Here is a 12,546-nt window from a genome sequence, read left to right as displayed (position 1 = left end):
TTTTGGGTTTTATTTGCTGTTCTTTTTCTAGCTCTTTAAGGTGTAAGGTTAGATTGTGTATCTGAGACCTATCTTCCTTCTTTACGAAGGCCTGAATTGCTGTATACTTCCCTCTTATGATCACCTTTGGTTTTGGGCCGTGGTGTTCTCATTTTCATTGGCTTCCATGTACTTTTTAATTTTGTCTTTAACTTCTTGGCTAGCCCTTTCATTCTTTTTTTTTTTTTAACGTTTATTTATTTGTGAGACAGAGAGAGACAGAGTATGAACAGGGGAGGGTCAGAGAGAGAGGGAGACACAGAATTGGAAATAGGCTCCAGGCTCTGAGCTGTCAGCACAGAGCCCGACGCGGGGCTCGAACTCATGGACCGTGAGATCATGACCTGAGCCGAAGTTGGACGCTTAACCGACTGAGCCACCCAGGCGCCCCTAGCCCTTTCATTCTTTAGTAGGATGTTCTGTAGTCTCCAAGTATTTCTTATCTTTCCACATTTTTTCTTGTGGTTTATTTCAAATTTCATAGCATTGTGGTCTTAAAATATGCATGATATGATCTCGATCTTTTTGTATTTGTTGAGGGCTGATTTGTGTCCCAGTGTGTGATCTATCCTGGAGAATGTTCTATGTGGACTGGAGAAGGATGTGTATTCTGCTGCTTTAGGATGAAATTTTCTGAATATATCTGTTAAGTCCATCTGGTCCAGTGTGTCATTCAAAGCCATTGTTTCCTTGTTGATTTTCTGTTTAGATGATCTGTCCATTGTTGTAAGTGGGGTGTTGAAGTCTCCTACTATTATGGTATTATTATCAGTGAGTTTCTTTGTGTTTGTGATTAATTGACGTATATATTTGGGTGCTTAATATTTGGAGCATAAATGTTTACAATTGTTAAGTCTTCTTGGTGGATAGACCCCTTAATTATGATATAATGCCCTTCTTCATCTCATGTTACAGTCTTTGTTTTAAAGTGTAGATTGTCTGATATAAGTATGGCTACTCTGGCTTTCTTTTGGCGACATTAGCACGATAGATGGTTCTCCATCCCCTTATTTTCAATCTGAAGGTATCTTTAGGTCTAAAGTGGGTCTCTAGTAAACAGCATATAGATAGATCTTGTTTTCTTATCCATTCCATTACCCTATGTCTTTTGATTGGAGCATTTAGTCCATTGATGTTTCGAGTGAATATTGAAAAATATGAATTTATTGCCATTATGTTTCTTGTAGAGTTGGGAGTTTCTGGTGGTGTTCTCTGGTCCTTTCTAGTCTTCGTTGCTTTTGGTATTTTTTTTTCTGTCTTTTCTCTCCTCAGAGAGTCCCCCTTAAAATTTCTTGCACGGCTGGTTTAGTGGTCACGAACTCCTTTAATTTTTGTTTGTCTGGGAAACTTTTAATCTCTCCTTCTATTTTGAATGACAGCCTTGCTGGATAAAGAATTCTTGACTGCATATTTTTCCAATTCAGCACATTGAAGATATCCTGCCACTCCTTTCTGGCCTGCCAAGTGTCTGTGGATAGGTCTGCTGCAAACCTGATCTGTCTTCCCTTGTAGATTAAGGACTTTTTTTCCCTTGCTGCTTTCATGATTCTTTCCTTGCCTGAGTATTTTGTGAATTTGACTATGATATGCCTTGTTGATGGTTGGTTTTGTTGAATCTTACGGGGGTCCTCTGTGCTTCCTGGATTTTGATGTCTGTGTCTTTCCCCAGGTTAGAATAATCTTCTGCTATGATTTGCTCACCTAACCCTCTACTCCTTTTTCTCTCTCTTCATCTTCTGGGACCCCCTGTGATTCTGACATTGTTCCTTTTTAGTGAGTCACTGATTTATCTAATTCTTAAATTGTGCTCTTTTACCTTAGTCTCCCTCTTTTTTTCTGCTTCATTATTCTCCATACATTTGTCCTCTATATCACTGATTCACTGCTCTGCCTCATCCATCATTGCTGCCGTGGCATCCATTTGAGATTGCAGCTCAATTATAACATTTTTATTTTATTCTGACTAGCTTTTACTTCTCTTATCTCCACAGAAAGGGATTATAATCTATTTTTGACCCCAGCTAGTATTCTTAGTATCGTGATTCTGAATTCTGCTTCAGACATCTTGCTTGTATCTCTGTTGATTAAGTCCTTGGCTGTTGTTTCTTCCTGCTCTTTTGGGGCAAATGCCTTTGTTTCGTCATTTTGAAGGAACAAAATGAATTAATAAGGTAAAAAAAAAATAAAATGGAAACATTAAAAGCAACATAAACACACAAATCAAATAAATGATGCTAGATACTGGTGTGTCTTGTCTGGTAATTGAAAGGAGTTTGATAGATTATAGAAAAAGGGGAAAAAAGATAAAAAGTAAAAAAAATTAAAAAAAGAAAAACAAAAAAAGGAAAACGTTTGAAAATTTGAGAAAATGAATACAGTGAAATAGAACAAAATGAAATGATGGAAGTAAAATAGAATTTGAAAAATTTACAAAAAAGTAAAAAATATAGTAGAAAAAATAATATTTTAATAAAAATTGAAAATAAAAATTTTTTCTCTTTCTGTATTCAAGAAAAAGAAAAGAAATGAAAAAGAAAGAAAAAAAGACAATTGAATAGATGGAGCAGCAAACAGACTGAAATACGATTGAAATTACATGTTTTCTCCTAGAAGTCAAAGTATGAAGTACTTTATAGTCCATAAACTAAGCAGGCGGAGAGATTTGTGGTGATCCTAAAAAGCGAGGTTGGCCCAGTTGGTCTGGGCTTAGTGTAATGGCTCCGTTCTCCACTAGATGGCACCACTTAGCTTACTGGTGGTGGATTGTTGCGGCGCTTGTAGGTGTGTATGCACATGCGCAGGAGGGGTGAAAATGGTGTCACCCAGCTACCCAGTCTCTAGTATCGGAACTATGTGCTCTCCCCGACCAGTAATTGTGCACCTGTCTTTTGTCCCCGGCTTCTGTCCACTTCCTGCTTTTACACTGTCTGTGTCCAAGCCATCAGGTTGCCAGGAGGCACCTCCCTCCTGAGTTTTATCTCAGATGTGGCTCTGTTCCCCGACCCCTCACTTCTGAGAGACTGCAGCTTTGACCCTCTCAGATCCTCTGGGAGAGGGTCTCACTGAGAAATGGCCGGGTGTCAGCCACATCCAGGAATGTTCGCAGGTCCATGCTGCTGCTGATGCCCATTGACTGCTGCTGGGTGCCAATCCGCCCCAGAAAAAGTTCACGCAGTCGTGTAGCAGCAGCATTTTAGGGATTGTGGAAAATCACAACACATGTCTGGCACCAGGCTTCACCCTTAACGACCTTGTTCTAGCACCAGTGAATGTGGTCATTCCCTGGGGTCTGCTGGGACTGGGTGGCTGCACAGCCTCTACCAAATGTCCTTCGAGTAGTGGAACCACTTCCCCCTGTGTGACCTGAGGATCTCCTGCAGTCCACTCTGCTCCTGGAGATTTGCCTTTCCCACCAGAGCACCACCAGGTATTGAGCTGTGGAGTTTCAGACTCTGTGCTCCCCCTGTTTATAGAGTCTTAATGCAATTTAAACCCTCCTCTTTCACCCTTTATAGTTCAATCCCTGAGGCTGTTTCCATGTTTCCACTTTCTCTCCAGCTGCTTTTGGCGGGGGGTGCTTTTTCCATACTCTCCTCCCATCTCTGTCCTCTCTCTGCAAGCAAAAACTCATCCCTGCCCTCTGCAGCTTCTCTCTTCCCCAGTTTACCTCTCCATGCTGTGTACCTGCTGAGTTCTGTGGTTCAGGTTGTGCAGATTGTTGTGTTAATCCTCATATCAGTTTTTTAGGTTTGGAGGATAGTTTAGTGTTGATCTTGCTGTATATCATGGACGCGAGATGCAGAAAAAATTTCCATGCTGTTCTGCCATCTTGGCTCCTCCTCTGCTTTGTTTTTAAAAGCAAATTCTATCTTATACATGTTGTTTTTCAGTTTTCCTTTCTTAAAAAGAGCTTAACAGTTTTTGGAGTTACAGGTTAGCACATACAGATAGAACTATTTCTGTTTATACATGTGCTGTGTAGTATTTCATAGAATGAATTTACCATGGTTTCCTTGTTCTAATGTTAGTTCATTTCCAATATTTTGTTATTACCCACCAGTGCTGCAGTGAACAGCCTGACCATGCCTTCTAGAGCTCATGTATGACTTTTCCTCACATATTTGGTGAAATTTCAGGGTCAAGCATTTTAATTTTAATAACAACTGGCATTTGCTGAATATATTTGTTCTAAGACACTGTGTTAAGTTCTTTACATATATTTTCTCATTTAATTTTTACAAAAGTTTGCTACTGTAGTTATTCCCATTTTGCAGATGAGGAAACTAAGGAAAAGAAAAGTGACCCAAGGAACTAAGTGATAGATTGTATGCATGAGTGGATAAAGTAGATTACAAGTTATTTAGTTTAAGATGTGGGAATTAGTAATCATAAGACAGTGGCGAAAGAGAGATGAGGAGGTTTTTCTTATCTATATACCTGAACAAAAAGGTTGCAAGATTATTACAATACAAAAAATACAAAAAAAAATGATTTGGGTCTAAGAAAATGAGATAGAGGATAGTAAGTAGTCATCGTTAAGTTACATATTATGTATGTAATCGTATTTGGAAAATCTAGATATATGCTTGTTATGAAAAGTTTTCCTTTATGGAGTATATATATAGCAACATTTCAATTTACTAACTAGAAAATAGCACTTAAAAATCTTTCTATGAAAAGTATAAACACCCAAAACATTATTTGTTTGACATGTTATTTAACAAATCAAACAACAACTGAGCTTTCTCATCCCTAAAAATAACCACTCAGTCATGAAAAGTCACTAACTATGGGGTCGGAAGAGATGATACACTGAGAGACTGTCGTTAGTGCTGTCACTTGTCAGATTTTCTCATAAAAGCCTATTTCAAAACGTGACTTTGCAAAATCAATTAAATGCAGAGGAAGAGATAGAGCTAAAACCAAACATAGAATTATAGATTGAAACATGCTTTTTTTTTTTCTATAGCATTCAAAGCAAAGTTAAGTTTTAACATGGGAGTGTTATATATATAATTAGTAGAAGTTAACTATTTCTGGATTTTTCAGAAGACTATGAAAGATGATATTATTTGAAATTAAGATCTTTAAAATAGGGCACCTGGGTGGCTCAGTTGATTAGGTATCTGCCTCTTGATCTCAGCTCTGGTCATGATCTCACTGGTTGTGGGTTTGAGCCCCACATCAGCCTCCATGGTGGTGGTGCGGAGGCTGCTTGGGATTCTCTCTCTCTCTCTCTCTCTCTCTCTCTCTCTCTCTCTCTCCCCCCCCCCGCCCCGTCCCTCCCCTGCTTGTACGATGTGTCGTCTCTCTCAAAATAAATAAATAAATGTAAAAAAAAATTTTATTTTAATAGTTAAATTACATGTACATAAATATCTACCTATTTCAAGCTCCTTTCCTGAGTATATATTGATAAAATTGTACTTCCTGTAAGATACAATTTTTAAAGATACCTCGTTCATGTACCAGTTACCTGTTTTTCTTCTCTTTTAGCAAAGAGTGAAACAAAAGTAATATATAGGGGCACGTTGGTGGCTCAGTCGATTAAGCATCCAACTTGGCTCAGGTCATTATCTCATGGATCATGCGTTCAAGCCCTACATTGGGCTCTGTGCTGACAGCTCAGAGCCTGGAGCCTGCTTTGAATTCTGTGTCTCCCCCTCTCTCTGCCCCTTCCCTGCTCCCACGCTCTCTCTCTCTCTCTCTTTCAAAAATAATCATTAAAAACATTTTTATAAATATAAAGTAGGTAATGGTGTCATATTAGTTTGCTTTCACCATAGCAAGTGCCAACAGATCCTCATGACACTCCTTCCCACTTTTTTTTATGACACTAAAATCATTGTTCTGTTTTTCTTTGCAGTTTTTCTTTACATCTTTTGGTGCCAGAGACAGAAGTTACCTCAGTATCTTTAGGTTGTGGCAGAATGTACTATTAGACAAGGTAAGTGTTCATACCAGAGGCAGGTACTTATTATAATGGCAACATCCCAATGTGTACCTCAACAGTGTTTGTGAGTTGAAAGTACCTTTTTATGTTTTTGGAGTTAATTTTGACTAGACTATTGAAATTCCAAGAAGAAACTCGAAGCAAAATAGAATCCATAGTTATGTTAAGATGTTGATTGTATAGTAGTCTCCCCTTTATCTGTAGGGGATATGGTCCAAGACCCACAGTGGATGCCTGAAACTGCAGACAGTACTGAAACTAATATATATATTATGTTTTTTCCTATATGTGCATACCTATGATAAAATTTAATTTGTAAATTAGGCATGGTAAGAGATTAATAAAAATAATTACATAGAATAATTGTAACAATATACTATAATAGAAGTTATGTGAATGTGGTATCTTTCTTTCTCTTAAAATACCTTATTATGCTATACTCATCTTTCTTCTTGATGATATGAGATTATCAAATGACTGCATGATGAAGTGAGGTGAATGACATAGCCTTGTGATGTATTGTTGTGCTACTAATTCTGATGGTATGTCAGAAGGAGGACAGTCTACTTCTTGACTGTGATTGACTTTGGGTAACTAAAACTGGGGAAACTGAACTTGTAGATAAGGGGGGAGGGACTACTGCAAATCCTCAGGGTAACCACCAAGAAAATAGCTTTAAAAATATAGTAAAAGAAATATCAAGGGAATTAAAATGGTATACTAGATCTATTTCACACATAAGGCAGTAATGGAAGAATAGAAGGACTAACAAGATATAAGACACATAGAAAAAAATAGCAAAATGGCTATTAAACATAGCCATTAAATCATTAAACATAAAAGATTAAGCACTTTAATCAGAAGGTAGAGGTAGGCAGAAAGAATGAAAAAAAAAAACTTGATCCAACTATATGCTGTCTATATGAAATATGTTAGATTTAAAGATACAAACAGATGGACAATAAAAGGATGGAAACAAAATATACCATACAAATAGTAACCAAAAGAAAGTTGAAGTGACTGCGGTAGTATTAAACAAAATAGACTGTAAAACAAAAATTAATAGAGACAAGGAATAATATTTTATAATACTAAAAGAGTCAATCCATAACAATTTATAAGGTTATATACACCTAATAACAGAGCCCTAAAATACATGAAACAAACCTGGCAGAATTGAAGGGGGAAACAGACAATTCAACAATAATAGTTGGAGATTTCAACACCCCACTTTCAATTATGTGTAGAACAACCAAGGAGATCAACAAGAAAACAGAAGACTTGAACAAAACTATAAACTAACTAGAATTAAAAGACATAAGGGACAGTCCACTCAAAACAGAATACACATCCTTCTCAAGTCTACATGGAACATTCTCCAGGACAGACCATATGCTAAACCATAAAAGAAACCTTAGTAATTCAAGAGTATTGAAATAATACAGTGGACCACAATGGAATGAAATTAGAACTCAATAACAGATGTTTGGGAAATTCATAAAAAGTGGGTATTAAATATGACATTCCTAAATAACCAGAGTCCAAGAAGAATTCACAAGATAAATTAGAACATAGTTTGAGTTAAATGAAAACAAAAAGACAACATACTAGAACTCATGAGGTACAGTTAAAGCAGTGCTAAAAGGGGGATATTATAACTATAAATATCTATATTATAAAAGAAGAATGATTTCAAATGAATAACCTAACTTTTCACCTTAAGAAATTAGAGTAAAGAAAACACACTAAACTTAAAGGAAATAGAAGCAAGGAAGTACTAAACATTAGAACAGAAGTGAATGAAAAAGAGATTTCAAAAAGATGATCAACAGAACCAAAAGATTTTTCTTTGAAAAGATCAATAAAGTTGACAATTTTTAGCTAGACTGAACAAGAAAAAAATATTAAAATTATTAAATTCAGAAGTGAAACTGGAAACATTACTACTGACCCTACAAAATGAAGAGGATTCAGGAAGATGGCGGCGTAGGAGGACACTGGGCTCACCTCGTCCTGCTGATCACTTAGATTCCATCCATACCTGCCTAAATAACCCAGAAAACCACCAGAAGACTAGCAGAACGGACTCTCTGGAGCCAAGCATAGACAAGAGGCCCACGGAAGAGGGTAGGAAGGGCGGAGAGGCAGTGCGCGCTACACGGACTGGTGGGAGGGAGCCAGGGGGGTGGAGGGGCAGCCCGCCTGGCAAGGCAGAGCCTGAGTCTGGCTTGCAAAAGTGGAGGGGCCGGACTGCATGAGTTCTGATGGCCAGCGGGACTTAACATCTGGAATGTTATAAGTCAACAGCTCTGCTCAGAGAGTGGGAGGGTGAGAGGACAACAGGAGGGAGAGGTGTAGAGCCCTGGAAGACAGAGCTCTGCTCGACCAGGAACAAAGGTGCTGGCCAGCGCCATCTCCCTCTCCCATCCCCCAGCTGAAACCCCAAAGGGAACCAGTTCACCGAACTTTCTTGTGCACTGCGCAAACACCCAACTGTGCTTCTGTGGATTCATAACTCCGACAGGTTGGCCTCCCTCCCGGTGCTGCAGGGCCCCTCCTACAGGGGACCACCCACAGCAAAGCTAGCTGAGCCTGCCCCTCCCACCCCTGTGCACCTTGTGGATCCACCCCGGTTAATACACCAGATCCCATCAAAGCAGCACCACAAGCCTGGCAGTGTGCAAGTAGCCCAGACAGGGGCCACACCACTCCACAGTGAGTTCTGCCCCTGGGAGAGAGGAAGATAAGGTACACACCAGTCTGACTGTAGCCCCAGTGGTGGGCTGGGGACAGACATTGGGTCTGACAGTGGCCCTGTCCACCAACACAAGTTACTCCAGACAGCACAGGGGAAGTGCCTTGCAGTTCCACGCCACCCCAGGGACTATCCAAAATGACGAAACAAAAGAATTCTCCTCAAAAGAAACTCCAGGAAGTAGCAACAGCTATCGAATTGATCAGAAACGATTTAAGCAATATAATGGAACAAGAATTATAATAATAGTCATAAAATTAATCGCTGGGCTTGAAAAAATTATAGAGAACAGCAGAGAATCTATTGCTACAGAGATCAAGGGACTAAGAAATAGGAGGAGCTAAAAAATGCTATAAATGAGGTGCATAATAAAATGGAGGTGACCACAGCTTGGATTGAAGGGGCAGAGGAGAGAATAGGTGAATTAGAAGATAAAATTATGGAAAAAGAGGAAGCTGAGAAAACGAGATAAAAAAATCCAGGAGTATGAGGGGAGAATTAGAGAACTAAGTGATGCAATCAAACATAACACTATCCATATAATAGGAATTCCAGAAGAGGAAGAGAGAGAGAAAGGGGCTGAAGGTGTACTTGAACAAATCATAGAACTTCCCTGATCTGGGGAAGGAAAAAGGCATTGAAATCCAAGAGGCACAGAGAACTCCCTTAGACGTAACTTGAATCGATCTTCTGCATGACATATCATAGTGAAACTGGCAAAATACAAGGATAAAGAGAAAATTCTGAAAGCATCTAGGGATAAACATGCTCTAACATATAAAGGGAGACCGGTAAGACTAGTGGCAGACCTATCTACTGAAACTTGGCAGGCCAGAAAGGAATGGCAGGAAATCTTCAATGTGATGAACAGAAAAAATATGCAGCCGAGAATCCTTTATCCAGCAAGTCTGTCATTCAGAATAGAAGGAGAGATAAAGGTCTTCCCAAACAAACAAAAACTGAAGGAATTCATCACCACTAAACCACTAAACCATCACCACTAAACCAACCACTAATAAGAGATCCTAAGGGGGATTCTGTGAGTGAAATGTTGCAAGGACCACAAAGTACCAGAGACTTCACTACAAGCATGAAACCTACAGACATCACAATGACTCTAAACCCATATCTTTCTATAATAACACTGAATGTAAATGGACTAAATTCTCCAACCAAAAGACATAGGGTATCAGAATGTATAAAAAACAAAGACCCATCTATTTGCTGTCTACAAGAGACTCATTTTATTTTTTTTATTTATTTATTTTTTAACCTTTCTTTTTTTTTTTTTATTTATATATGAAATTTATTGTCAAATTGGTTTCCATACAACACCCAGTGCTCATCCCAAAAGGTGCCCTCCTCAATACCCATCACCCACCCTCTCCTCCCTCCCACCCCCCATCAACCCTTAGTTTGTTCTCAGTTCTCAACAAGAGACTCATTTTAGACCTGAGGACACCTTCAGATTGAAAGTGAGGGAATGGAGAACTATCTATCATGCTACTGGAGTAGCCATAAAAGAAAGCTGGAGTAGCCATACTTGTATCAGACAAACTAGACTTTAAAGGCCGTAACAAGAGATGAATAAGGGCATTATATAACCATTACAGGGTCTATCCATCAGGAAGAGCTAACAATTATAAATGTCTATGCACCGAATACGGGAGCCCCAAATATATAAAAGAATTAATCACAAACATAAGCAACCTTATTGATAAGAATGTGGGAATTGCAGGGGACTTTAATACTCCACTTACAATAATGGATAGATCATCTAGACACAGGATCAATAAACAAGGGCCCTGAATGATACATTGGATCAGATGGACTTGACAGATATATTTAGAACTCTGAATCCTAAAGCAACAGAGTATATTTTCTTCTCGAGTGCACATAGAACATTTTCCAAGATAGATCACATACTGGGTCACAAAACAGCCCTTCATAAGTATACAAGAATTGAGATCATACCATGCATTCTTTCAGACCACAATGCTATGAAGCTTGAAATCAACCACAGGAAAAAGTCTGGGAAACCTCCAAAAGCATGGAGGTTAAACAACTACTAAAGAATGAGTGGGTCAACCAGGCAATTAGAGAAGAAATTTAAAAATATATGGAAACAAACAAAAATGAAAATAAAACAATCCAAACAATTTGGGATGCAGCGAAGGCAGTGCTGAGAGGAAAATACATTGCGATCCAGGCCTATGTCAAGAAACAAGAAACATCCCAAATACAAAATCTAACAGCACACCTAAAGGAAATAGAAGCAGAACAGCAAAGACACCCCAAACCCAGAAGAAGAAGGGAAATAATAAAGACCAGAGCAGAAATAAACAATATAGAATCTAAAAAAAACTGTGGAGCAGATCAATGAAACCAAGAGTTGGTTTTTTTGAAAAAATAAACAAAATTGATAAACCTCTAGCCAGGCTTCTCAAAAAGAAAAGGGAGATGACCCAAATAGATAAAATCATAATGAACATGGAATTATTACAACCAATCCCTCAGAAATACAAGCAATTATCAGGGAATACTACGAAAAATTATATGCCAGCAAACTGGACACCCAGGAAGAAATGGACAAATTCCTAAGCACCCACACACTTCCAAAACTCAAACAGAAAGAAATAGAAAACTTGAACAGACCCATAACCAGCGAAGAAATTGAATCAGTTATCAAAAATCTCCCAACAAATAAGAGTCCAGGGCCAGATGGCTTCCCAGGGGAATTCTACCAGACATTTAAAGCAGAGATAATACTTATCCTTCTCAAGCTGTTCCAAAAAAATAGAAAGGGAAGGAAAACTTTCAGACTCATTCTATGAAGCCAGCATTACTTTGATTTCCAAACCAGACAGAGACCCAGCAAAAAAAGAGAACTACAGACCAATATCCCTGATGAATATGGATGCAAAAATTCTCAATAAGATACTAGCAAATCTAATTCAATAGCATATAAAAAGAATTATTCACCATGATCAAGTGGTATTCATTCCTGGGATGCAGGGGTGGTTCAACATTCGCAAATCAATCAACATGATACATCACATTAATAAAAGAAAAGATAAGGGGTGCCTGGGTGGCTCAGTCAGTTGAGCGTCCGACTTCGGCTCAGGTCATGATCTCACGGTCCGTGAGTTCGAGCCCCGCATCGGGCTCTGTGCTGACAGCTCAGAGCCTGGAGCCTGCTTCAGATTCTGTGTCTCCCTCTCGCTCTGCCCCTCCCCTGTTCATGCTCTGTCTCTCTCTGTCTCAAAAATAAATAAACATTAAAAAAAATAATAAAAAAATACAAGAAAAGATAAGAACCATATGATCCTGTCAATCAATGCAGAAAAAACATTTGACAAAATTCAGCATCATTTCTTAATAAAAACCCTCGAGAAAGTCGGGATAGAAGGAACATACTTAAACATCATAAAAGCCATTTATGAAAAGCCCACAGCTAATATCATCCTCAATGGGGAAAAACTGAGAGTTTTCCCCCTGAGATCAGGAACACGACAGATATGTCCTCTCTCACCGCTGTTGTTTAACATAGTGTTGGAAGTGCTGTCATCAGCAATCAGACAACAAAAGGAAATCAAAGGCATCAAAATTGGCAAAGATGAAGTCAAGCTTTCACTTTTTGCAGATGACATGATATTATACATGGAAAACCCGATAGACTCCACCAAAGTCTGCTAGAACTGATACATGAATTCAGCAAAGTCGCAGGATACAAAATCAATGTATAGAAATCAGTTGCATTCTTATACACTAACAATGAAGCAACAGAAAGACAAATAAA

The 12,546-nt window shown here is 38.6% G+C and overlaps 1 protein-coding gene across 3 annotated transcripts in view; it reads left to right on the top strand.

Moving 5' to 3' along the window:
* GRAMD1C (GRAM domain containing 1C) overlaps window positions 1–12,546 on the top strand; it is a 104,055-nt gene that overhangs the window by 37,064 nt on the left and 54,445 nt on the right. For all 3 annotated transcript variants that reach the window (XM_025913385.2, XM_086675384.1, XM_086675386.1), the window contains exon 6: window positions 5,906–5,986. In XM_025913385.2, coding sequence (XP_025769170.1) covers window positions 5,906–5,986 — 81 coding nt within the window. The remainder of the gene's footprint in view (window positions 1–5,905; window positions 5,987–12,546) is intronic.

This window comes from Puma concolor, chromosome C2 (assembly GCF_028749965.1).
Source record: "Puma concolor isolate L17-30 chromosome C2, mPumCon1.1.hap2, whole genome shotgun sequence".
NCBI lineage: Eukaryota > Metazoa > Chordata > Mammalia > Carnivora > Felidae > Puma > Puma concolor.
This window is presented reverse-complemented; position numbering and strand designations above follow the sequence as displayed.